We start from the raw sequence: 25425 nt of genomic DNA, 5'->3' as shown, positions 1-25425 counted from the left end.
GGCCACAGCATGTACATAGAGGGAGTTTGTGCACCCGCGACACCTCGACTCCAACTGCAGAGGGTTGATCCATACTTTTTCGCTTGTACTGCGTGGATCTTGCCCAGGATGGTAAGCTTAAATCACAAGCAGTAGGCGGAGATGGCAGTGGAGGATGCGCAGGCAATATATGCCGAGTGGAGGGGCCAGCGCACTCAATGTTGGCTGTGGAGACAGATGTGGAGGGCAGAGGTCTGGTGATGGTGGAGGTGGCAGGGGTGGTTTTAACAGGCAGTTTCAGGAGTGGCAGTGGTGGTTGAGGCCGGGAGAGAGGCATCATCATGTCCGTCCTTCCCTTCAACACCTTAGTCCCTGCCGTGCTGGGCGTGGGCATGTACTCCATCAGAGGGTAGAGTGGTGGAGGGAGGACTGACGGCTGGTGGGGTGCTGGAGGGAGGTCAGCAGATGAAATTGAGGTGATCTTCGTTACAGTGGAGGACTGTTTTGTGGCATTCATGTTGAGGAGGCGCTCCTGACGTCGGATGAAGTCCCGCACGGTTTTAATGTTAATCTTTGGAAGGGGAATGCCAGCTTTGCACAGGATCGGATCCTCCACCAGAATCCGGTGCTGGATTCTTTCATATGACTTACAAATTGTGCTTTTCTCGGGACTGCAGCGAGATCCTTGAGGGGAGCGCAGCCACAGCAGTTTAATCAGTGTGTACATCAGCCTGTTGTGTTGAGCGCTGACGTCTTGTTGAGCCGGTGCGTAGCGCTTAGCCATCTTAAGCTTCTGAATCACAGCAGCATCAACCAGATCGTCTCTCTTAGTGCGGCAGTAGAGCGTGTTGCCCCAGTGCGTTCTGTAGAGCTGGTTGAACTGCTGCGGCTGCTTGTCGTGCTCCTCCACGGCGTTCCAGGCTTCGAGGACCTTGTTCCTCTGCTCAGTGGAAAGAGTCAGCTTGTCCTCTGTAAGGCTGATTTCCACCAGAGCAGAGCAGAACTTTTCCAGCCTTTCAAAGCCAGGAAGCGGGTTTGAACTGCAGGCATCAACCTGTTGACAAGTTTCCATATAAAAGTTCCAATGAGCACGTTATCACGTTAGCAATCAATGCATTGCATTTACATTTGACCACATATACATATACTCACAAAGGCTGGAGGGTCCACAGTTGCGGTTTCGTTGCTGGTCAGGTTAATGTGGGGCAGGATGGCATCCAACACGTCGGCACCAGCCTCCCCGTCGCTCTGGTAGGCTTCGTCGGCTTCTGGATCTGGGTTGGGCTGCCCATGCTGAACCACCTCCTCCTCTGGACCAGGTCCATCATTGATGATGTCCACGAGAGAAAATGGTTCAGATTCACCTGTGCTTTGGCTGAATAAATATTCCAACCCCAGCAACTCGTTGGAAGCAACATTGGCGGGGGCCCGGAAATTCTCCTCCACAGTCTCGCCGAACAGCTGCTGACAGCGGGTGTTGAGGCGGTCAATGAGCGGTGCAGAGTATGTCCTGTGGTTCCGTCCTTTGCCACCAAACACGGCGTCTGAACTCCTGTCCGAATTCCACCGCGCAATGCCACTCATCAGGTAAACCTGATAGGGCCGGGCTGCACAATGGGGACCTGAGTAGAGCAAAGTTAAGTTTTAATGTCAATTTGTCTTAATAACTCCACACTAGTACACAGCTGGTACACATGAGAGTAAAACCTTCACCTTGAGCTGGAATGTAACTAAGTACATTTAATTAAGTGATGAAGTCAAGTCCACCTTATTTTATCATTTTCATTTGAAGCTACTTACATGTCAATATATCTCTTTCAGACTATAACTTCTCATCCCCATCCTGTCCAGTGAAACATGCCCAAAAGTGTTGCTATTGTAAGAAGAAGAAGAATAAAGTGTTTTATCTTTAATGAATCAATAGTTCAGTCTGTACTTTCTCTCTTTCAGTGGTCGTGTTGTTTGGGAAGCTAGTAGAATATTGTCAAAGTCACATGATTTATTTTTTCCAACTATACAGACAACACTAGGCATCACCTGGAATCATGTGTGGCAGCGATTTGTGGAATCCTTCCAGGCTGTTGCTTCCACGCAGACATTTGTAATAGGGAACATCCACATTGTTGATTGTTGTGGTACGGGCCACCCTATACATGTTCATGCCTGGTGGATCCTGGATGCATTCGAGGTGTCGCTGCTGGCCTGCCCACATCTCATCGATAGCCTCTGTAAATACACATGCATAAAGTGTGTTATGTTCACTACTCTATTTTTAATGTTGTAATAACTTTTTTTTGGGGGGTGTTTAATACCTGGTGTTTTGAAGAGGCTAACTCCGCTCTCGTCCAGCCCAACGGGACCTTTCAGCTCCTCGATGGCCAATTGGATGAGCCGAAAGGTCTCCTGAGCACCGAGTGTGACCCTCCTCACGTGGTGCTTGAGCTGATCCCTGGTGATGTGGCAGCGGACAATGTCCTCGTCTGAGACCGAGGTAAGACTGGCCGGGTTCTTGGCTCTGATGGCTTTGATGAGCAGCTCCAGGTCTGGGCAGTTGTAGGCCAGGACTGCCCCAGCTAGAGCAGACTTGAACACCGCATACTTACAGTGGGACTCTGTGCGTATGGCTGCGTCAAACCTGTGGATCCAGTGGAAAATGTCCAGCCGCACAACCATCCCATTGTCCACCCAGGAACGGAACAAAGTCTCCACTCCTGTTGGGCCTTGAGACCGGCAACACCCACGGTCCACGTAGAGGAGCTTGGGGACAGGCTGATTGGCCAGCCGGAACCTCTCCATGACTCCACTGCACATGGGTGTGAGCCGCGGAGTGGACTCCTCACAAGTCAGCACAAAGGTCACTATCTGTGAGTGCTCGTTCCCAATGCTGGTGAACCACTCGGCTGAGCCTCGACCTTCCCCAGACAGCTTCTTGACCACCTGAAAAAATAACATTTCAGGTTTGAATTGTATGAACCCACTTATGGATTCTGTTGATGTTGGGTTTTTTTCAAACATTTTGACTTCAGACGTTAAGGCATTATGTTGTGGGCATTATTTGTTTTGATTGACATACTTTCTTAGTGGAGTCCATTTTCAGTGCTGTGCCAAAAGTGGAGAGGATCTGGCTTCGGTAATCTTGCACATTGTCCGCCTCTGCCAGCAGGAAGGCGTGACGCAGGAGCCGTGCAGAGGGAAGGTCTCTCTGAGCAGGTGGAGCCTGGAATGCGTGGCCTAATGCGGAGACGATTCCGCCCGGTTGCGCTACGGTCATGAGGAGTGTGGTGTACAGGTCCTTATGTTGAAGATACTCCTCAACATGACTCTCCTGTACCTGCCTCCACACCTTGACCATAGTGTTACCTTCGGTCCTGTCCCTCAGAAGGCGCACCACGTTCTTATCCACCCCACGCCTGTGAGCAGATTCATGAGCAGCGTGGTGAGGTTTATTTCTCTGAAGTTAGTCTGTCAAACGCACAAAATATGTTTAGTATACTCACTTGCTGGTGAGGATGGCAGGGAACAGAGCTTGATGAGCCTCACTAAGTTGAGATAAAATAGCCCGATCCCATGCAAGCCATCGGCCCACTGTGCCACCTCCTCCACTCCTGGCGGCCTTTGTGCAGGGTCCACAGCACAGGACCTCAGTGACCAATGTGTACCAGCTGGACACATCGCAAATGTGACGTACCTATAGTAGATATTATATTATTATCAGATATTTTGCATATATGTTTACATACGTAGTAAGAACACACGTGCAGTGATTCATACTCTGTGGTGGAAGCCAGACTTGTAGAGGTGTACATCCCTCCCGTGCCCGACGCAGTCATCCCCTCGAGGGCACTTCAGCGAGTATCGCCAAACTCCAACTGGACGCCACACAAAAACACGGCTCCGGAAAAAAAGGTGTGGTGTTGGCACTGCTCCCTTCACATAGCCAGGAGGTTCAGGTGGATAAAACCACATGCGGTCGGATTTCATCACCCGGCGCCTCTTTAACTGACCAGATTTATGCTGAAATATCTGAACAGGGGTGAACAGGCCTCTTTCTGCGTCCTCTTTTAGCCAGGATATGTCTGCTGATGGGACACCATTGGGGTTTTCCCACAAACGCACCCAGCCCTCCAGCTCCACCTGGAACGCAGAAACAAAACATTTGGTTATTTTTGTCTAAAAATGATTGCTAAAACATGAAACCAATTACAACATTTAAAACAAATGTCTAATTTACTTTGTTTGCATATAGTGTGAATATCACTTACAGAGGAGTCACTCAGAGTTGATTCCACGGCGGAATCAGGACCCCTGGATGTGGACGGGGTCTCTGTGGGCTGGCTGGTTGACGCGTGCTGGTCCGTCCTCACAGGGGTCTCCGGCTGCTTGGTCCTCACAGGGGTCTCCGGCTGCTTGGTCCTCACAGGGGTCTCCGGCTGCTTGGTCCTCACAGGGGTCTCCGGCTGCCTGGGCCTCACGGGGGTCGTGGGCAGATTTGCCGTCTCAGACTGACTCCTCGGCTTTGTCCTGTCTGTGGGTCGGAAATCCTGGCTCTGCCTGCCAGTTTTGCGACATGGAGGCTCTTGGAACTTCAGCAAGTCTAAGAATTCACCAAACACAATAGTTTTGTATTGTATTATATGTTCCAATGTAGGTTATGATGTCTGTTAATTGTGAATCTCACTAACCTTCAACTTCCTGGCTTGCAGCAACCAATTCAGCGTCATCATCTGCCGAAGATGAGGGATCACACCTAGTGCTAGCCTGCGGTTGGTGCACAACAAATGTAAAGTCTTAGTTTTATGACATATCAGTTATTAATTACCAAAAACCAACAAACTAATTTTGCCTTCTGCATATTCTGCTCTTCATAACTTCATAATGAATAATGTAATCCACCCTCACCTGCTCCTTCTCTTTGAGGTATTTCCTGAACCTCTTCATCTGCACGCTTGTGATGTGGGTCACTGGTGTGTGCAGCCACCTCCTCACAGAAGTGTAGGCCTTGTGTGTGAGCTCCCTCTGCTCAGCACTGAAGTGCTCTGGCCTGTCCTTTTGGGTGAGGTACTGACTGTAAAGCTCCCACATCTCCTCAAAGGTGTAATGCTCAAATCCTTTCTGGCCGTAGATACACCTGTGGATGTTGGCCTCAAGGAGACTGGAGACTTGTGGGAAGCTCTCTGCATATTCTGTGAGGTAGTCCTTCACCCACTGGTTCCCCACCTTTCCTTTTCTCTGTGGGTTTCTAACCTCCAGTCTGTGCTTGTCGAGCATGCTGGAATCATACACTTTAACTTAGTACTTCTATCAGTAATATAACTGCACTTGAGATAATGAAGAAAAAAAATAAACACTCATAATTCATCTATGCAAACAGACAGGCTCATACCAACTATATTCAAAATGCATAGCCTACAATGGTAATAACATGATAACGATATTATAACATTCTTACTATTTCACGTAGCCCACGTCGTTGGCCACAAGCCAGTGAAATGGTGCATTTTCATACTGGCCAAATGGAATAACGAGCTTTCCCAGACACAGCTGACGTGATGGTGCAGAGATTCCTTCTGCTCGAAGCAGCCGCTCTGCGTAGGCCAGGGAAGAGGCCTGCTCCAGCAGCTGGCTTGGAGGTTTGGGGAAGACCATCCTCTTCTCCCTGTAGTCACGGGCCTCTTTGGTAGGTACCACTACAGCCTGTTGCCGATGCCAAGGGGCATCTGGGTTCACGACGCGGATTACTGGGGTCGCCATCTCCTAATGAGCAATCCCACAACAACGACAAAAATATTACTATTGTTTAAAATATTGTAATAATATATGAACAATGTAAGAATGAATGTCAGAGAACAACAGGCTATTGATTTTTATTTTAACACCCAGGGGAGAAGAGAATAAAGTGTCAGGTCAGGATGACAACTGCTGTAACCCTGTTATAACTTAGATTAAGGATCTCTTGAGTTATTATAAAGGGAACTGGTATATCATAACATTATAAATCTTGGGCCTATGAGACTAGCTGATTCCTCTGATAATTAATCAACCTTTAAGATTGTATTCCCTTTGATTAATCTGTTACCAAAGGATGACATGGATATTGAGAAATCATATTCAGTGGTGGGTAATGGAACCATTATGAACTATGATTTCAGCTTCGCTGAGAGATATGAGCCGTCAAGTAACTTAGTTAGCTGGAAATGTAGCTACCTGACATGACCGTCAAGAGCTTGGCCTTGAACGTTATTTGTGGGATAACACCAAATAAAATGTACAATGATGTTTATTATGGAGTATCGCGAGTAAAACCAGAACTTTTTACTGAGAGGTTGAACATGAACTAGCTGCCAAGTTACTTTACCTGCCGCACGACGTCTTGGCCAGCTCGCTCGCTCGCTAGCAAACATTAACTCTCCTCCAAACGACGATAGGGCAGTATAAATAATTATTGCTAAAAATAATTATCAATGATAGCCTGTTTCGCTGTTTCCGCTAGACTTGATAATTGTCCTTAATAATTGTCAAGAATAAATTATTTTCAGCTCCGGCGGACTCGTACGATACCGTTTGGGTAGAGGTCTCTCATTGGTCGTCCACAGTCGGCTCCTTAGAGGTCTCTCATTGGTCGTCCACAGTCGGCTCCTGTGATGTGATTGGAAGTCCACAGTCATGTCGACCAATCATAACCCGTAACTGTCTACAGTCACTGTAGACTTTGCACTACTGTGGACTCGACCTCTGCGAATTCCTCAAATGTGGGAATCTCGACTGCATAATTTGTGGTAGTGGGGGACTGCGTCCGCGCTCTCCCCTGATATTAGTGTCAAAGAAAAACCAGTGCTTTCCACTTGGACACATCTCTTTCAACTACTGTTGGTCCCCAGATTGAGCCTCTTTGCCAACAATGGACCAGTATACTCACCACTGGAGTGTTAAACCACTGAGTGATTGTCTGAATTAACAGTAAACCAACAACATTTCAGGAGGGCCTTACAACTTTTGATTGAAAAAAAATCAATGACTTTTGAGGTTTGTTTTTGGGTGATTCCATTTTCGGACAGAGGTGCCTGAAAGTGAAATCACTGTCTGAATTCAAAGTGAATTCAACAAGAGTTCATCAGGAGCTTGCACGTGTGTGCTCGTGTGCATGCTCTACCCATGGTGGCCCTGAGCTTGTGTGTGAAGTTTGCAGAGTGCGGCTGTCAGTCCAAGAATTTGTGAAACCGACCACTACAAACCGGGAAATGAGTTTGGATTTTGCCTGCAACTCTGTCTTGGTTGGTGCTGGGCTGCTGAAATTTGGACCAGCTCCTCCCGGGGCCCTCAGGGGGGCCACTGTAGATTTTGGGCCCAATAGGAGGTTCCCCTGGGGAAGCTCCCATTGACTCCCATTCAGTCGGAGTGTGTGTGTGTGTGCGTGCACGTGTGTACTTGCGTGCATGCTCTTCCCGTGGTGGCCCTGAGCCTGTGTGTGAAGTTTTCAGAGTGCAGGGCAGTGTTTTTGTGGTAGTTGGGGACTGCGTCCGCACTCTCCACTGATATTAGTGTCAAAGAAAAACCAGTGCTTTTCACTTGCACACATCTCTTTGAACTACTGTTGGTCCCCAAGATTGAGCTTCTTTGCCAACAATGGACCTGTTTACTCACCACTGGAGTGTTAAATCACTGAATGATTGTCTGAATTCACAGTAAACCAACAACATTTCAGGAGGGCCTTACAATTTTTGATTGAAAAGAAATCATAGATTTTTTGAGGAAAGGGGGCTGGGAAATGGGTTAGGCTTTGGACACCCGCAGCTCAACCACTCCCTACCGCAAGAGGGATTACTTGTTCCACAGGGATATAGGGCTGCCTTTCACCTGATTGTGCTACTGACTTTGGTTTCTCTTCAATACGCATAAGTCTTTCGCCTTTTACTAAAGACTTCCGTGGAGAGGAACAACAATGAGTTGACCTTATTTTTTGCCAGGCTCTGCTATTTGGCTGAGCCTCATGTACTTGTAAGAAAAAGAAATTAGTAGGATGGAAGAGCCTGTCATTTGAGTAAACTTATTCCTGGAGTCTCTGGTTGAGCTTTGGATCAAGTCTCAAATTACTGTCTGAATTTAGAGTGAAATCAAGATTTAGGCAGGAGCTTACACTTTTGATTGCAAAAAAAACGAATGATTTTTGAGGGCTGTTTGGGGTTAGTTCCATTTTTAGACAGAGGTGCCTAAAAGTGAAATCACTCTCTGAATTATAAGTGAATTCAACAAGAGTTAATCAAGAGCTTACACTTTTGATTGGAAGGAATCAACAAGAGTTTATCAAGAGCTTACACTTTTGATTGGAAGGAATCAACAAGAGTTCATCAAGAGCTTACACTTTTGATTGGAAGGAATCAACAAGAGTTCATCAAGAGCTTACACTTTTGATTGGAAGGAAATCAAAGATTTTTAAGAATACAGGCTGCGTGGGGAGTGGGATGTTAAGTAACAGGCGACTGCCACGCCCATTTGTATGAGCCGCACCCCGACATTTGAGAGATGCGCTAGTCCGTTGGGTCTGGAGGCAAACATTCATGTGTCATCGCTTCTCGGCCTTTTGGCTAAGATCACCATGGTAATCCATTTTTGACAACGCAAGGGAAGCGCGGGACGACGGAGGAATGGCCACATCACCCAACGAGCAGCCGATCCCAAAGGTCGGGCTGAGGTATACTCTGAGATTTCGAGCTACCAAAGAAGAAGATCAGGTCCTGTCGAGAGTTTTTTTTGGAAAACAAGTCATCATGGGCCAGCTCAATCTGGTGATACAGGATGTTCTGTGCATTCAGTGGAACCAGCAGGAAAAAGCTTTTGACGTTACCTTCAGGACCGAGGACATCTACAGAAGAGTATCGGAAATCTGCAGAAAGGAGGCGAAGGTGAGCCCTCTTGCCTACTACGAAGTCCTGAACCTTGACAGACCGAACTTCAGAACAGTGTCAGTCCATATGTACAACCCCTTTGTCACTGATGAAGCTTTAGTTTCCTTTCTGTGCCAGTACGGGGACGTGGCAACATCAGCCCGCCATATAAAAGACCCACTTGGTTTTTGGACCGGACGTCGGCTGTTCCAGGTTCTGCTGAATCCAGATCCGACAGGGCCGGATGGCCTCCAACACCCCCCTGCCTTTTTTAGTCTTGGGGGCGACCGCGGGTATTTGTTCTATAACCGCCAGCCAGCCTTCTGTCGTAAATGCAGACGGTCTGGCCACTCAGAAGCAGGCTGCACGGGGGAAAGCTGCCGGTTTTGTGGGCAAACAGGACACGTGGCCAAGGAATGTGTGGCACCGAAAACTTGCCACGGATGCGGAGGGGCGGACCACCTCTATAGGAGCTGCCCTAGCCGCAGGAGGACTTTTTCCGAGGTTGCAAAACAAACGGGAGTCCTCAACAGAACCACAGTGCAGGAAACAGAATCCGAGACATCGCGGCCTACCAAGGAGGGGCCAGCACAGATGGGGCCTGGAGCAGATACCTTAGAGGGAGGAGGGGGAGCCGCATTGCAGGAGGAAGGAGCAGCATTAGTGGACGAGGCAGCCCAAGCAGCAGACCATAGCGAGATGGAGGAGTTTCCGGAGCTTACGCTTGGTGCATCCTTCCCCACGATGAAGCCAGGGGCACGAAAGGTCTCACAGGTTTTTGGAACACTGACGTGTGAGTATGAAGAGTGTGCAGAGGAGGCATGCAGTAAAAAAACAAAGAGGGAGAAGACGGATGTCGTGGATGAAAAGGAGGGGATTGACGGTAGTAGGAGAGAGGAAGCCGTGAAGCTGGGGAATGCCACTGACGACAGTGGAGCCAGAGAGGACATACAACAGGACCCAAATGGGAATGCTGCAGAAGAGTTGGAGGGACAGTGCACAGGGGAAGGAGCTGCCTTGATGGCCGAAGGGCTGGGGATGGATTTTGAACTCCCCCAAGGCTTGCTCATGTTGTCATCCCCATATGGGGAGGACGTATATGATGGACCTAGTCGACCGGCAAACTCGGCAAACACGGTTCCTCTTTCCTGGGCTGAACAGATGGACAAAGACACCCCGTACACCCAGTAGGGGGAACAAACTTTGCCTGAAATGGGTTCTCTTAAGGTACTGTCATTAAGTACAAGGGGAATGAGGGACAAAGTGAAAAGGAGGGTCGTTTTCGAATTTGTGGCCACACTCCAAGCTGATTACTGAATGGCCTTATTTTCAGTAATGACCATAAATGTCAGGGGTATGAGGAATGTGGTGAAGAGGGCAAGTATTTACCAATACCTGTTTCAGACGCCCTTACATGTTTGCTTTCTGCAGGAAGTGCATCTGAGGGATGGTGGGGATGTCAGGGCCTTTTCGGAGGCCTGGCTCAAGGGTGAGTCCAGATGGGGAGTCGGGGGGTTCACTCCTCAGGGGTCGGAATCCTCTTTGGGAATAAAGAGTTTCAAGTTCGGGACAGTTTTTCAGTGGTCCAGGGGAGGGTCCTGGTGGTGGATGCATTTTGGAGGGGGGTTTCATTTAGATTTATTAATGTGTATGCACCAGCGGAGCCGAAGGGACGTAAGGCCCTATTTATTGCACTAACAGAGGTGTGTGTCACAAACAAGGTGGTGGTTCTAGGGGAGGATTTCAATGTCTCTTTTGAGGGGTCGGGGGATTTTAGTTTGCCGTATTTGACAGATTTGGTGAAGGGGTTCATGCTGAAAGACGGGTACAGGGCTGTGGAGCCAACAGGCGAGGGTACAACATGGTCAAATTCACGGGGTGCACATAGTAGGATTGATTTTGTTTTTGTGCCAGGTGCTGTTGCTGTACGTAAGGCAGTTGTGAGACCAGTGTGGTTCTCTGACCACAACCAACTGGAGGTGGCCTTTTTAGTGGTGGCCCCAAGTTTTGGAAAGGGGTACTGGAAGTTAAATTGCAGGGTTTTGGGGGAGGAGGCTTTCCGTAGAGCCGTCATTTCACACTATGAGGGGTGGGTCTTACTGAAGCCCTTCTTTGGCAATATTGTGGACTGGTGGGAATACATAAAGGTAAACATCAGGAGGGTGACGGTTGAATATTGTTCAGAAAGAGCAAGGGAGAAGAGGGGGGGTTTTAGGAGGCTTCAAAAGGAGTTGCATTCTTTAATGGAGGCAGAGAACAAGGGGGGAATAAGGGATAAGCAGAGGGACAGGGAAGTGAGGGAACAATTGGGCCTGTATTTTAAAGGGAAAGCTGATGACTTCCTGAAAAGATGTAGGATGGAATCATTAAATGTGGCAGAGACCTGTACGCCCATGTTTTTTAAACAGGTGAGGGATGCCCGGTCAAGGGTGTGTATTTCCGGGCTACGGGAGAAAGATGGTAACCTTGTCTCGGATCCAAGAGGCATGGTTGGGATTGCCTCCAAATTTTTTGGGGACACCATGGGGCCACAAGAGGTGGACGGACCAGAACAAGGAGGTTTTTTAAAGGGCCTTGAGGTTAAGGTGCCAGGGGAAGTGGTGGAGGCCTTAGAACGTCCGGTGGGTCTTGCGGAATTGGAGGAAGCTATGAGAGGGTTGGGAGCGGGAAAGGTGCCAGGGATTGATGGGTTACCGAAGGAATTTTATGCAGCTTTTTGGGGAATCCTGGGGGAGGATTTTTTAAAAGTTGTGGGGTCAGTGATAGAAGGGGGGCTGTTGGGGAAGACAATGAGGGAGGGGGTGTTGACACTGTTACACAAAAAAGGGGAAAAAGAGGACCTGGGAAATTTCAGGCCAATAACTCTCCTCTGCGTTGATTACAAGATCATCGCCAGAGTGTTGGCTAGACGACTCCGATCGGCTCTACCTCATGTGGTAAATGTGGATCAGACATGCGGGGTGGAGGGGAGACACATCCAATGGAATTTAGGGCTGGTGAGGGATTGTATCCACTGGGCGGAGGAACGTGGGGTGCCTCTCATGCTGGTGGGGTTGGACATGGAAAAGGCGTTTGATAGGGTCAACCAAGGTTTTTTGGCAGCTGTCTTAGAGAGGATGGGTTTCGGACCCATTTTTAGGAGGTGGTTAGGGATTATGTATACAGGGGTTGGAAGTAGGGTGGGAGTGAATGGGCATATGGGGGATCTGGTGCCACAGCAAACAGGGGTGAGGCAAGGGTGTCCACTCTCACCACTGCTTTTTGTTTTATATGTCGAACCTCTAGCTTTAGCTATTAGGGCGGATGCTGAGGTTAAAGGATTGCGCCTTCCAGGAGGGGGAGAAAGAGATTTGAGGATGTCTCAGTATGCAGATGACATGACTCTCTTTTTAACAACGGAGAGCTCCTTGCTTCGTGTTTTGGACATCTTGGAGTCCTTTTCCAAAGTATCCGGGGCAAAGGTCAATGTGGGAAAATCCAAAGTCAAGTATTTTGGACCATGGAAGGGGAGAGGGGGGGTGCAGTTTGGATTGTCAGAGTGCCAGGGTCCAATGAGAATACTGGGGGTGGATTTTGATAAAAGCGAGAGTGGGCGGGTGAATTGGAGAAGGCGACTGGCTGGTGTGAGGTCAAGAATAGGGCTGTGGAAGACCCGACGTTTATCCTTAACTGGGAGGGTTTTGGCAGTCAAGGCGGACATCCTGCCATCAATAATTTACCTGGCGTATGTTTTCCCGCTGCCTCCGGAGTATAGGAGAAGATTAGTGGGGGATGTTTTCTCCTTTGTGTGGGGGGGATATGAGTATGTGAGGAGGGACTGGATGAAGCAAGGCGTAACAGAGGGGGGGAGGGGAGTGCCTGATGTTCCGCTTAAATTAGATGTTCTTTTCTTTTCTTTTTGCTGCAATGGGGTAAGATCCCCCAGTGGGCACTGGTACCACGTGCTGCTCAGGTTTTGGCTGTCCTTTCCCCTGAGGAATTTGGTGAAATGGGAGAATGGGCGGCCGAAAGGGGAAATTATTCCACCACATTACAAGCAGATGATAGGCTGGGCTAAGAGGCACAAGGAGTGTGGGGAAGGGGACCTATGCCTGGATCATAGGAGGCTATACAAGGCCTTAGTGGCAAAACAGGGACCTGTGAGGGTTCTCGGAGTCGGCAGAGACAAGTGGACTTTTACGCAGCACAAGGAGCTGCCAAACCGACTGAAAGACATCAACTGGCTATGCCTACATAAGAGGATGCCTGTGAGGGATACTTTGTACAGGCATGGCCTGTCAAGGCTACGCTCCTGTCCACGGTTAGGTTGCGGCAGAGACGAGGATTTGTGCCATGTTTTTTGGGGATGTGGGTTTGCAAGAGCAATGTGGGGAGAGCTGGGGGTTTTTTTTCCGAGATTGGGGAGACTGTCTTATGAGGTTTTGATGTTGGGTGTGGGATTAAGAGGACGAGGGAGGGAGGGATTTTTGTTGTGGTTAATTCTGTCAATGGGGAAGGCAGCACTTTGGGATGACAGAATGGCCCTTATTAAAAGTAATGAGGGAAACGAGATAGAAAGTATTGTCGCGAGGGTGAGGGAGAAGCTGCGCCAGATGAAAAGGGGGGAGGAGGAAAAGTATGGCTTCCATGCAGCTAAGGAACGATGGAAGGGAGTGTGGCCCTAGGGGGTAGGGTTTGAGTTCTACAAACTGTATTATGTATGAGTTCTGCATTGTATTATCCGTATATTGTATTTTTGCTGGTGTAATGGATGATGTAAGGTAAAGATGTGAAAGATAATAAAAAAAAAAAAAATCAAAAAAAAAAAAAAAAAATCTGTTCTTATCAGTTTAATATCTGATGTGTCCTCTATATGAGGACTACATATTAAGCCGATTTTTAGCTCTGGGAGATGAAAAAGGGGCTTGCTCTGCTCACTCCAAGCATTGACCCGGTATTGCAGCACTTCTGGGAACGGTGCAACCTTTATCTTGTGAAAAAAATAACTGGTGACCCAATTCATTGGTGTAGTCTAGGTAGTTGGTTTGCCTCTGTGTACAAGTCTCAACTGGCTGAGACTTTTGGCAAGCAACTGATATGTTTACTCATCAATTGTGCCTTTATTTTGCATTTCACACTGATCACTGATTTTAAATTCACTGATCTGTGAGGACGGTGCCATCTGGGAACCGTCACCCCAAGTGCTCTGTTTGGGAATACCACTCCTGTCTCTGTCACTACCAACTTATACTTACCTGGCAGGGGAGATACCATGATCACAAAGGTGGTTCACCCAGGGCGAGGCTCAGCCATTGCACTCCGGCTGTGTTGACCACTGCGAATTCCTCAAATGTGGGAATCTCGACTGCATAATTTGTGGTAGTGGGGGACTGCGTCCGCGCTCTCCCCTGATATTAGTGTCAAAGAAAAACCAGTGCTTTCCACTTGGACACATCTCTTTCAACTACTGTTGGTCCCCAAGATTGAGCCTCTTTGCCAACAATGGACCAGTATACTCACCACTGGAGTGTTAAACCACTGAGTGATTGTCTGAATTAACAGTAAACCAACAACATTTCAGGAGGGCCTTACAATTTTTGATTGAAAAAAAATCAATGACTTTTGAGGTTTGTTTTTGGGTGATTCCATTTTCGGACAGAGGTGCCTGAAAGTGAAATCACTGTCTGAATTCAAAGTGAATTCAACAAGAGTTCATCAGGAGCTTGCACGTGTGTGCTCGTGTGCATGCTCTACCCATGGTGGCCCTGAGCTTGTGTGTGAAGTTTGCAGAGTGCGGCTGTCAGTCCAAGACAGGTCTCCAAGAATTTGTGAAACCGACCACTACAAACCGGGAAATGAGTTTGGATTTTGCCTGCAACTCTGTCTTGGTTGGTGCTGAGCTGCTGAAATTTGGACCAGCTCCTCCCGGGGCCCTCAGGGGGGCCACTGTAGATTTTGGGCCCAATAGGAGGTTCCCCTGGGGAAGCTCCCATTGACTCCCATTCAGTCCGAGTGTGTGTGTGTGTGTGCGTGCACGTGTGTACTTGCGTGCATGCTCTTCCCGTGGTGGCCCTGAGCCTGTGTGTGAAGTTTTCAGAGTGCAGGGCAGTGTTTTTGTGGTAGTTGGGGACTGCGTCCGCACTCTCCACTGATATTAGTGTCAAAGAAAAACCAGTGCTTTTAACTTGCACACATCTCTTTGAACTACTGTTGGTCCCCAAGATTGAGCTTCTTTGCCAACAATGGACCTGTTTACTCACCACTGGAGTGTTAAATCACTGAATGATTGTCTGAATTCACAGTAAACCAACAACATTTCAGGAGGGCCTTACAATTTTTGATTGAAAAGAAATCATAGATTTTTTGAGGAAAGGGGGCTGGGAAATGGGTTAGGCTTTGGACACCCGCAGCTCAACCACTCCCTACCGCAAGAGGGATTACTTGTTCCACAGGGATATAGGGCTGCCTTTCACCTGATTGTGCTACTGACTTTGGTTTCTCTTCAATACGCATAAGTCTTTCGCCTTTTACTAAAGACTTCCGTGGAGAGGAACAACAATGAGTTGACCTTATTTTTTGCCACGCTCTGCTATTTGGCTAAGCCTCATGTACTTGTAAGAAAAATAAATTAGTAGGATGGAAGAGCCTGTCATTTGAGTAAACTTATTCCTGGAGTCTCTGGTTGAGCTTTGGATCAAGTCTCAAATTACTGTCTGAATTTAGAGTGAAATCAAGATTTAGGCAGGAGCTTACACTTTTGATTGCAAAAAAAACGAATGATTTTTGAGGGCTGTTTGGGGTTGGTTCCATTTTTAGACAGAGGTGCCTAAAAGTGAAATCACTCTCTGAATTATAAGTGAATTCAACAAGAGTTCATCAAGAGCTTACACTTTTGATTGGAAGGAATCAACAAGAGTTCATCAAGAGCTTACACTTTTGATTGGAAGGAATCAACAAGAGTTCATCAAGAGCTTACACTTTTGATTGGAAGGAAATCAAAGATTTTTAAGAATACAGGCTGCGTGGGGAGTGGGATGTTAAGTAACAGGCGACTGCCACGCCCATTTGTATGAGCCGCACCCCGACATTTGAGAGATGCGCTAGTCCGTTGGGTCTGGAGGCAAACATTCATGTGTCATCGCTTCTCGGCCTTTTGGCTAAGATCAAGTGTAGTATCTGTTCTTATCAGATACTATCCTTGGCTTTCTATTGGTTGAGACAGCGATCACTTCCGCCTAGCATCTCCACTATTGCCTGTTTGTGGCATAGTCTCGATGCTGTTTAGGAAGGACACAAAATTACGTCCTGTTTAACTTTAAACCTTTGTCAGTTTAAGTTCTGTGTTACAGGTATACCTTTGAAGGGAGTTCATCTGATCCAGACCGCCGATCCACCTTCAAGGTATAAGGTTAGTACACTGTTAAGTACCTTTTCGATTTACTACATCTTAGCCACAAGGTGCCTCCACCATGCCGGCCGACCAGGCTGGCATGCGGAGGCACCATAGTGTCCGCCTCACTTTCAGAGAGGTAGAAGGAAAGCTGCTCTGGATATCCAGACTAGACTTTTCGAGGAATTTAATTCAAAAATCCCTAAATTTCAAACCAGAAGATTTGAACTGCATACTGACATTACCAGCTAACAAAGGATTTGATGTGAGCTTTCGGTCAGCTATTGTATTGAAGGAGTTCTGGATACGTTTTGAAAATGTAAAGTCTCAGTTTTCTGCATTCAACGTTGAGAAACTGACTGATAATGCCCTTAAAACAGTCATTGTCAGAATGTTCAATGAGACAGTAAATGCGGAAGACATTTGGTGGTGGCTGAGTAGATACTGCACTGTGAAAGGCCCGGCTACTAAGGTGAGGGACGAAGATGGCATTTGGAACTGTGCTTGGAGAGTACCCATCCAGCAATGGGAGGACCCTAAAGGCTATCAAGGCCTGAAACATTTGCCATCTGTAATTGCCCTGGGTAACAACAAGGGCTATATACATTATCAAGGGCAGCCCAAGCTCTGCCGCAAGTGTGGTGAGCATGGCCACATGGCAGAAGCATGCCAAAAGATGGTCTGTGGTAAATGCAGAGAAATTGGGCACACTTTTGAGGAGTGCACAAATGGCAGACAATGCAACTTGTGTGGAAAAACAACTCATCTCTTTAGAGATTGTCCACAGTCTTTTGCAAACAGAGTGAAGGATACAAAGGTAAAAGGAAAAGCAAAGATGTTTGAACAAAATGGTAGACACGAAGACCTAGTTCAAGAGGCTGCTGAGGGGGCGGGGCCAGAAAATCAGGAGCCCCTTCCGGGTTGTTTGACGGGACAACAGAGATCAGGTGAGAAGAGAGAAGGGGATAGAACCGCGGGTGCCCCAAATTTTGGAAAGGAAAAGAGTGAAGGGGTGGTGCAGGCAGAGGGTGGAGCTGACATGGAGAAAACCCAAACAGTGATGAGTGGAAAAGATGCTCCTCTCCCCAACGCCCAGCAGAAAAAGAGACCTCTAGCAGAATCGTCCCCTGAACCTCCCGGAGCCTCAGAGAAGAGAGGTAGAGAGGGACTCTCAGAAAGTCCTAGTCTGGAAGAGGCCAGAGTCTTCCCCCACAGCTCCCCAAATGAAGTCTCCTTTTTAACTATAGAACTAAAAACAACACCGAAGGACTCACAGCTTAATGCTGGCTTACAACAGAGGCAAAAACCCAAAGTCCGAAAAGGAAGTAGAGTGCAACCCTGTCAGTCTTCACCAATAAGAATGGATGAGCTCCTCTCAGAAGAATTTAAAGATCTGCCTTTTTAAGACATCCTAATCTTGGAAATGCCATCAATGTCTTACAAAACGTCTTACCTGTTATTTTTCCTTTTTAGCGTACTCATGACATTAACCCTCTCAACAATCAATGTTAGAAGTGTGAAATCGAGAATTAGAGCCCAGAGTGTTTTATCCTTTCTTAATTCCTGTAAGTCGGATGTGTTTTTAATACAGGAGTGTGGTCTGCCCTTCCTAAACCACTATAAAAAATGGGAAAAATTATGGCCACAAACGTCAATATGGAGTGGATCCAATGAAAATAAAAATGATGGAGTTGCCATTTTACTAAAAAATCCACTCATCCAGGTGAAGGGCAGCACTGTGGTGAGGGATGGCCGGGCACTGTTAGCGCACTTATCTTTTATGGGAAAGGATGTCAAGCTCTTAAACATTTATGGTTTTAATGACAAAAATGACAGATATGACCTCTTAGAAGAACTGCAGTACCACATGCTAGGTAAGACACCTTTAGTCGTAGGAGGAGATTTTAACTGTATTCTTAGCAGAAATGACAGAAAAGGAGCAGGGGAAGATTTCAAAGTAGACAAAACATCAGTTCTACTTCAAAATATTTGCAAGGATTTTAAATTGCTGGACTGTTTCAAAACCATGCATCCCAGAGAGGAGGGTTTCACCTGGTTCAGTGATGATGGCGCCAGAGCCTCTCGAATAGACCACATTTTAACACGGGATTGTCCACCAACTGATGCTAATTTGTCACCTGTGTTCTTTTCAGACCACGCAATGCTTTCGTGCACCCTCTCACTATCCTCTGGCGTGACAGCAGGAACGGGTCTGTGGAAACTCAACTGCTCCCTACTAAAAAATAAGGAGTTAGTTAGCCAGTTTAGGGAGCAGTACCAAGAGTGGCAGACCCTCCAAGACATGTACAATACACGTGCACACTGGTGGGAAATGATAAAAAAAAGGACAAAGACTTTCTTTAGACAGGCAGGTAAGAAAAAGAAAGATAAGGACAATAGACGCATGTTGGGACTACAGAAGAGACTACAGCGCTATTTTACAATAAACAAACAAGGGATAGATTTTAAGGAAGAAATAAAAGAAATCAAAGCAGATATGTTGTTGTTAGCAGAAACGAAAAGCAAAGGTGTTATTCTAAGAAGTAAAGAAAGGGAGATTGAGGAAGGGGAAAAATGCACAAGGTATTTCTTTAAGAAAATTGTAAACAAAGGAGGGGGCATGCTAAGACTGAAAAAAGACAACGGAGACACAGCTGAAACAACTGCAGAAATACTTTCTGTAATAGAAAACTTTTATTCAGAGCTCTACAAAGAAAAATCTGTTAAGAGCGAAGCCATAGAGGATGTTTTAAAATGCATTGAAAAAACGGTGGAAGACAGCAGGCTTTTAACCCACAATTTTACCATACCAGAGTTAAGCAACTGCATGAAAAGTTTTAAAACAGGGAAGTCTCCAGGAGAGGATGGCCTCCCCTGGGAATTCTACTCAACCTTTTGGGACATTCTAAACCCTGACTTGCTCACTGTCTTCATGGAACTTGAAAAATTTGATCAACTACCTGAAAGCTTTAGAGTAGGAATAGTGACCCTCCTGCATAAAGGTAAGGAAAAAACCGACCTGAAGAACTGGAGACCGATCACCCTTTTAAACTGTGACTGTAAACTTTTTAGCAAAATATTGGCATCACGGATGTCTGGAGTCTTAGGGGAGATGATTCACCCAGATCAAGCCTGTGCCGTACCTGGGAGGAAGATCACAGATAGCCTCATACTGATCCGAGACACCATCTGTTATGCGAGAGACAGAAACATTCGGCTAGTAGTCCTAAATTTAGACTTTGAAAAAGCCTTTGATCGGGTCTCGCACCAGTACCTCTTTCAAGTGCTGCAAAAAGTGGGCTTCCCGGAGAGGATGATAAGATGGGTGGGATTGCTGTACCGGGGCATTACAAGCAAATTTGTTGCTAACGGACACCTGACAAAAGCAGTTAACATAAACTGCGGTGTTCGCCAAGGTTGTCCGTTATCTGCCCTCCTCTATGTTATAGGTATCGAACCTTTGGCAAGAGCCTTGAGAAAAGACAAACAAATCAATGGGGTAATAGTGCCAGGGAGTGGAGGACTCGAAACCAAATGCATCTTATATATGGACGACATAAACATCATATGCACTGATCTTTCATCTGTCTACAGGACACTGGACCTCACTGACTGGTATGGACGGGCCTCTGGGTCAAAGCTCAACAGAAGCAAGACCCAAGCTCAATTTTATGGACCATGGAAGGCCACAGAAACCACAGAACTCCCCCTGACTGTGACCCAGACTGATCAAAGAATACTTGGGATCAAATTCAATGCAGAAGGGCGGGGGGAAACCAATTGGCCAGACGTGATAAGAAAAGTTAGGCAGAGACTAGGTTACTGGACACTGAGAGGACTGACCTTAGAAGGAAAGGTTCTAATTATCAAAGCTGTGATCTTACCTTTGTTTCTACTCATCTGTTCTGTTTTCTTACCACCAAAAAAAGTGCTTTCAGAGTTGGAAAGAGCCATCTTTTATTTCCTGTGGGGGTCCAAGTGGGAACGACTGAGAAGAAGTGAAATGAAAAAGACAAAGAAAAAAGGAGGAAAAGGAGTGCCGGACCTGCTTTTGTTCTTAGGAAGCAGATACACTGCACTGCATCTCACCGCTGCAACAGCACCATCAAGAAACCCAAAGACTGCAGCAATAACCCAGTTCTGGATGGGGTCCTATCTCAGAACTTTAAAACTTATACCCAAGGATTTGAGAAAACCAGTTTCCTTTAACCTGCCACCGGCCTATGCTTTTATCCAGACCTTTTTACAAAATTTTAAACTCGAACAGGAGGACTTAAAGGCACTAACTAATCACCGCTGTCTAATTTCTGTTGTGCAGGAACGAGATCCAGTTACCCCAGTACGTGGGCTAGCATTTGGAAAGCCATCAACAGTTTGGCACAATGTAAACAACCCTGCTCTTCCAAACAGACTCCGGGACCTGTCATGGATGGTGGCTCACGAGATCCTCCCAGTCAGGTCCGTCATGTACTCCCGCGGGATGTCTGCACACTCGACCTGCCCCAGACCAGGCTGTGGCGCACCAGAGTCTGTGAGGCACCTGCTGTGGGAGTGCAGTGCTGCCGTAGACCAGTGGGCAATGGCCGGCTCCTTGAATTTCCCGTACTTGCCAGCAAAGGAGGTCCTGACAGCGCAGCTAGTGTTGTATGGGGTGAGCGAAAAAGCAAAAATCCCAGCAAGTGACTTTGCCAAACAGTGGGTCACCCTAGTCGCAATTACAGATGCCATATGGACCTCCAGAAACATGCTGGTAAGAAGGCACATGCAGATCCCCCCCATGGCTGTGACCCGAATGGCCGCAGCAACGGTCCAAATGGCCGCAGGCGGAAGGCCAAGGGCACAGCCAAAAAGAAGAATCGCCTCTGTGCCCATTCGGACGAAGGAGCCGGAGCCACACATGCAGAGGTCAAAGCAGCGGCGGCCTGACTCTCCGGGAGAGGCAGGTGGGAAGGAGCATTGGGTGGGGCTCTCCTGAGTACCAACTACAGAGTATCCAGGAAAATCCGTTTTGAAGAGAGAGAAGAAAAAAGAAAAAAAAAAAAAGAAAAAAAAAACGAGACCCCTCTCGCAAATCCTGCACAACAAGAGATGATAGATTACTTTTAAAGTCATGTGTCAATTCTGTAAAATCTGGTTGGTTTTTAAATTTGAATGTATGTTGTAAATGCAAAGATCCCTTTCTAAAAAACATCCTTGTATACTGTTTTCGACCTTTTTACCTAAAAAGTACTTTGATTGACTGATGTTGGACAAGAAAAAGTACCAATAAAACTTTTCGAAAGAAAAAAAAATCTGTTCTTATCAGTTTAATATCTGATATGTCCTCTATATGAGGACTACATATTAAGCCGATTTTTAGCTCTGGGAGATGAAAAAGGGGCTTGCTCTGCTCACTCCAAGCATTGACCCGGTATTGCAGCACTTCTGGGAACGGTGCAACCTTTATTTTGTGAAAAAAATAACTGGTGACCCAATTCATTGGTGTAGTCTAGGTAGTTGGTTTGCCTCTGTGTACAAGTCTCAACTGGCTGAGACTTTTGGCAAGCAACTGATATGTTTACTCATCAATTGTGCCTTTATTTTGCATTTCACACTGATTTTAAATTCACTGATCTGTGAGGACGGTGCCATCTGGGAACCGTCACCCCAAGTGCTCTGTTTGGGAATACCACTCCTGTCTCTGTCACTACCAACTTATACTTACCTGGCAGGGGAGATACCATGATCACAAAGGTGGTTCACCCAGGGCGAGGCTCAGCCATTGCACTCCGGCTGTGTTGACCACTGCGAATTCCTCAAATGTGGGAATCTCGACTGCATAATTTGTGGTAGTGGGGGACTGCGTCCGCGCTCTCCCCTGATATTAGTGTCAAAGAAAAACCAGTGCTTTCCACTTGGACACATCTCTTTCAACTACTGTTGGTCCCCAAGATTGAGCCTCTTTGCCAACAATGGACCAGTATACTCACCACTGGAGTGTTAAACCACTGAGTGATTGTCTGAATTAACAGTAAACCAACAACATTTCAGGAGGGCCTTACAATTTTTGATTGAAAAAAAATCAATGACTTTTGAGGTTTGTTTTTGGGTGATTCCATTTTCGGACAGAGGTGCCTGAAAGTGAAATCACTGTCTGAATTCAAAGTGAATTCAACAAGAGTTCATCAGGAGCTTGCACGTGTGTGCTCGTGTGCATGCTCTACCCATGGTGGCCCTGAGCTTGTGTGTGAAGTTTGCAGAGTGCGGCTGTCAGTCCAAGACAGGTCTCCAAGAATTTGTGAAACCGACCACTACAAACCGGGAAATGAGTTTGGATTTTGCCTGCAACTCTGTCTTGGTTGGTGCTGAGCTGCTGAAATTTGGACCAGCTCCTCCCGGGGCCCTCAGGGGGGCCACTGTAGATTTTGGGCCCAATAGGAGGTTCCCCTGGGGAAGCTCCCATTGACTCCCATTCAGTCCGAGTGTGTGTGTGTGTGTGCGTGCACGTGTGTACTTGCGTGCATGCTCTTCCCGTGGTGGCCCTGAGCCTGTGTGTGAAGTTTTCAGAGTGCAGGGCAGTGTTTTTGTGGTAGTTGGGGACTGCGTCCGCACTCTCCACTGATATTAGTGTCAAAGAAAAACCAGTGCTTTTAACTTGCACACATCTCTTTGAACTACTGTTGGTCCCCAAGATTGAGCTTCTTTGCCAACAATGGACCTGTTTACTCACCACTGGAGTGTTAAATCACTGAATGATTGTCTGAATTCACAGTAAACCAACAACATTTCAGGAGGGCCTTACAATTTTTGATTGAAAAGAAATCATAGATTTTTTAAGGAAAGGGGGCTGGGAAATGGGTTAGGCTTTGGACACCCGCAGCTCAACCACTCCCTACCGCAAGAGGGATTACTTGTTCCACAGGGATATAGGGCTGCCTTTCACCTGATTGTGCTACTGACTTTGGTTTCTCTTCAATACGCATAAGTCTTTCGCCTTTTACTAAAGACTTCCGTGGAGAGGAACAACAATGAGTTGACCTTATTTTTTGCCAGGCTCTGCTATTTGGCTAAGCCTCATGTACTTGTAAGAAAAATAAATTAGTAGGATGGAAGAGCCTGTCATTTGAGTAAACTTATTCCTGGGGTCTCTGGTTGAGCTTTGGATCAAGTCTCAAATTACTGTCTGAATTTAGAGTGAAATCAAGATTTAGGCAGGAGCTTACACTTTTGATTCCAAAAAAAACGAATGATTTTTTAGGGCTGTTTGGGGTTGGTTCCATTTTTAGACAGAGGTGCCTAAAAGTGAAATCACTCTCTGAATTATAAGTGAATTCAACAAGAGTTCATCAAGAGCTTACACTTTTGATTGGAAGGAATCAACAAGAGTTCATCAAGAGCTTACACTTTTGATTGGAAGGAATCAACAAGAGTTCATCAAGAGCTTACACTTTTGATTGGAAGGAAATCAAAGATTTTTAAGAATACAGGCTGCGTGGGGAGTGGGATGTTAAGTAACAGGCGACTGCCACGCCCATTTGTATGAGCCGCACCCCGACATTTGAGAGATGCGCTAGTCCGTTGGGTCTGGAGGCAAACATTCATGTGTCATCGCTTCTCGGCCTTTTGGCTAAGATCAAGTGTAGTATCTGTTCTTATCAGTTTAATATCTGATATGTCCTCTATATGAGGACTACATATTAAGCCAATTTTTACCTCTGGGAGATGAAAAAGGGGCTTGCTCTGCTCACTCCAAGCATTGACCCGGTATTGCAGCACTTCTGGGAACGGTGCAACCTTTATCTTGTGAAAAAAATAACTGGTGACCCAATTCATTGGTGTAGTCTAGGTAGTTGGTTTGCCTCTGTGTACAAGTCTCAACTGGCTGAGACTTTTGGCAAGCAACTGATATGTTTACTCATCAATTGTGCCTTTATTTTGCATTTCACACTGATCACTGATTTTAAATTCACTGATCTGTGAGGACGGTGCCATCTGGGAACCGTCACCCCAAGTGCTCTGTTTGGGAATACCACTCCTGTCTCTGTCACTACCAACTTATACTTACCTGGCAGGGGAGATACCATGATCACAAAGGTGGTTCACCCAGGGCGAGGCTCAGCCATTGCACTCCGGCTGTGTTGACCACTGCGAATGGGGGTGAGCCGTACAGTAGTGCAATTCAATCGAAGACCATTTGCTTACAATCCACAGTAAAACTTGCAAAAATAGCGCCTCCTGGTGGACTACACATGGAATGTTTGATTAATGTTTGTTTACTTCCTGGTAGATCTCTATTGGCTCCTGAGCTGACTATTCATGGAATGTGTGATTAATGTTTGTTTACTTCCTGGTAGTTCTCTATTGGCCCGAGCTGATAGATTAATCCAATTATGCAACATTGTTTTTATTTACTCTATTGCTTTTTTACAGGACTGCTACATGGACTTCCCACCACTGGAATACATGCAAACAATATCACTTCAAATAGTCAATTAAAAGGCGTCCAAAATGTCTTACCTGCTTTTAGTGTCATTTAGACTGATGATCATCTGTATTGATTGCATGACTGGGAAATGTTTTGTTGTTTGTATTTTGATCATTATTGAAACATTTTCTACAGTGGTTTCTCTCACCATGGAAACATATAGACATCGATTTTGTTTAACATACTTATCTGTTTATATTGTTCTTGCTTTTTTTTCTTATTTTGCAGTATCTTATTCCAATTCACCAACTCAAATTTCTCTGTGTAACATGCGTGGCAATAAATGGTTTCTGATTCAGATTGTGATACCTGAAGTTATTATTGAATTGTGCAGAAATAGAAAATCTAGAAAGTATATTTGTAGCTGTTTATCTACTGTTTCTGAACTTATTTAAAATAAAAACTATTCTTGTGAGTTAATGTTTTATATGTGTTGACATGTAATGTGTACCCTTTTTATTTTCAAACTCCCTTATGACAATTGGAAGTGGTTTGATATTTCAGAACTGCCTAATGTTTTTATTCAAAACATATGAGATATTTTAATAAAGGCTTATAAACTTAATCTGGCACCCTATATTTATTTGTGTCTCTTATTTGTAATGGAAATAATGATTAATTTTCCACAACGCTTCACTGTAACACATTCTGCTTTATCAAGTAAAAGGGAGCACAATCATAACTAGAAAATGCATTTCCTGCAGAAAATGCGTTGGAATGCAGAAAGCTGA

The 25425-nt window shown here is 46.2% G+C and overlaps 1 protein-coding gene, 7 non-coding genes and 3 pseudogenes across 8 annotated transcripts; 10 read left to right on the top strand and 1 right to left on the bottom strand.

The window, feature by feature from the left end:
• Positions 1-4275: 4275 nt before the first annotated feature.
• LOC134109761 (uncharacterized) lies at positions 4276-5247 on the bottom strand. Its single transcript, XM_062560312.1, has 4 exons — positions 4879-5247; positions 4662-4737; positions 4425-4573; positions 4276-4314 (listed from the first exon to the last, which is right to left on the bottom strand). The coding sequence occupies exons 1-4, from the start codon at positions 5245-5247 to the stop codon at positions 4276-4278; spliced, it is 633 nt and encodes a 210-aa protein (XP_062416296.1).
• Positions 5248-7846: 2599 nt separating this feature from the next.
• LOC119208578 (U5 spliceosomal RNA) lies at positions 7847-7963 on the top strand. Its single transcript, XR_005119255.2, has one exon. It is a non-coding gene; the product is annotated as a U5 spliceosomal RNA (small nuclear RNA).
• A 5624-nt stretch (positions 7964-13587) lies between these two features.
• LOC134109780 (U2 spliceosomal RNA) lies at positions 13588-13828 on the top strand (annotated as a pseudogene).
• Positions 13829-14087: 259 nt separating this feature from the next.
• LOC134109775 (U1 spliceosomal RNA) lies at positions 14088-14251 on the top strand. Its single transcript, XR_009943173.1, has one exon. It is a non-coding gene; the product is annotated as a U1 spliceosomal RNA (small nuclear RNA).
• Positions 14252-15326: 1075 nt separating this feature from the next.
• Positions 15327-15442, top strand: LOC119208006 (U5 spliceosomal RNA). The gene has a single exon (XR_005118980.2). It is a non-coding gene; the product is annotated as a U5 spliceosomal RNA (small nuclear RNA).
• Positions 15443-15977: 535 nt separating this feature from the next.
• LOC119208000 (U2 spliceosomal RNA) lies at positions 15978-16112 on the top strand (annotated as a pseudogene).
• Positions 16113-21497: 5385 nt separating this feature from the next.
• LOC134109778 (U2 spliceosomal RNA) lies at positions 21498-21674 on the top strand (annotated as a pseudogene).
• Positions 21675-21926: 252 nt separating this feature from the next.
• LOC134109774 (U1 spliceosomal RNA) lies at positions 21927-22090 on the top strand. Its single transcript, XR_009943172.1, has one exon. It is a non-coding gene; the product is annotated as a U1 spliceosomal RNA (small nuclear RNA).
• A 1075-nt stretch (positions 22091-23165) lies between these two features.
• On the top strand, positions 23166-23281 carry LOC134109782 (U5 spliceosomal RNA). Its single transcript, XR_009943178.1, has one exon. It is a non-coding gene; the product is annotated as a U5 spliceosomal RNA (small nuclear RNA).
• A 535-nt stretch (positions 23282-23816) lies between these two features.
• On the top strand, positions 23817-24007 carry LOC134109777 (U2 spliceosomal RNA). Its single transcript, XR_009943175.1, has one exon. It is a non-coding gene; the product is annotated as a U2 spliceosomal RNA (small nuclear RNA).
• A 259-nt stretch (positions 24008-24266) lies between these two features.
• LOC119204732 (U1 spliceosomal RNA) lies at positions 24267-24430 on the top strand. The gene has a single exon (XR_005117177.2). It is a non-coding gene; the product is annotated as a U1 spliceosomal RNA (small nuclear RNA).
• The last annotated feature ends 995 nt before the right edge of the window (positions 24431-25425 follow it).

The sequence above is a fragment of the Pungitius pungitius genome, unplaced genomic scaffold, assembly GCF_949316345.1.
Source record: "Pungitius pungitius unplaced genomic scaffold, fPunPun2.1 scaffold_48, whole genome shotgun sequence".
NCBI lineage: Eukaryota > Metazoa > Chordata > Actinopteri > Perciformes > Gasterosteidae > Pungitius > Pungitius pungitius.
This window is presented reverse-complemented; position numbering and strand designations above follow the sequence as displayed.

Excerpts from the sequence above, each read along its gene's own strand:
- LOC134109761 (XM_062560312.1), bottom strand. The coding sequence starts at position 5,247 with ATGCTCGACAAGCACAGACTGGAGGTTAGAAACCCACAGAGAAAAGGA. Across the intron at positions 4,738-4,878 it reads ACCTCAAAGAGAAGGAGCAG|GCTAGCACTAGGTGTGATCC; the intron begins GTGAGGGTGGAT and ends CACCAACCGCAG. Across the intron at positions 4,315-4,424 it reads CCAGGCAGCCGGAGACCCCT|CCAGCCCACAGAGACCCCGT; the intron begins GTGAGGACCAAG and ends CGCGTCAACCAG.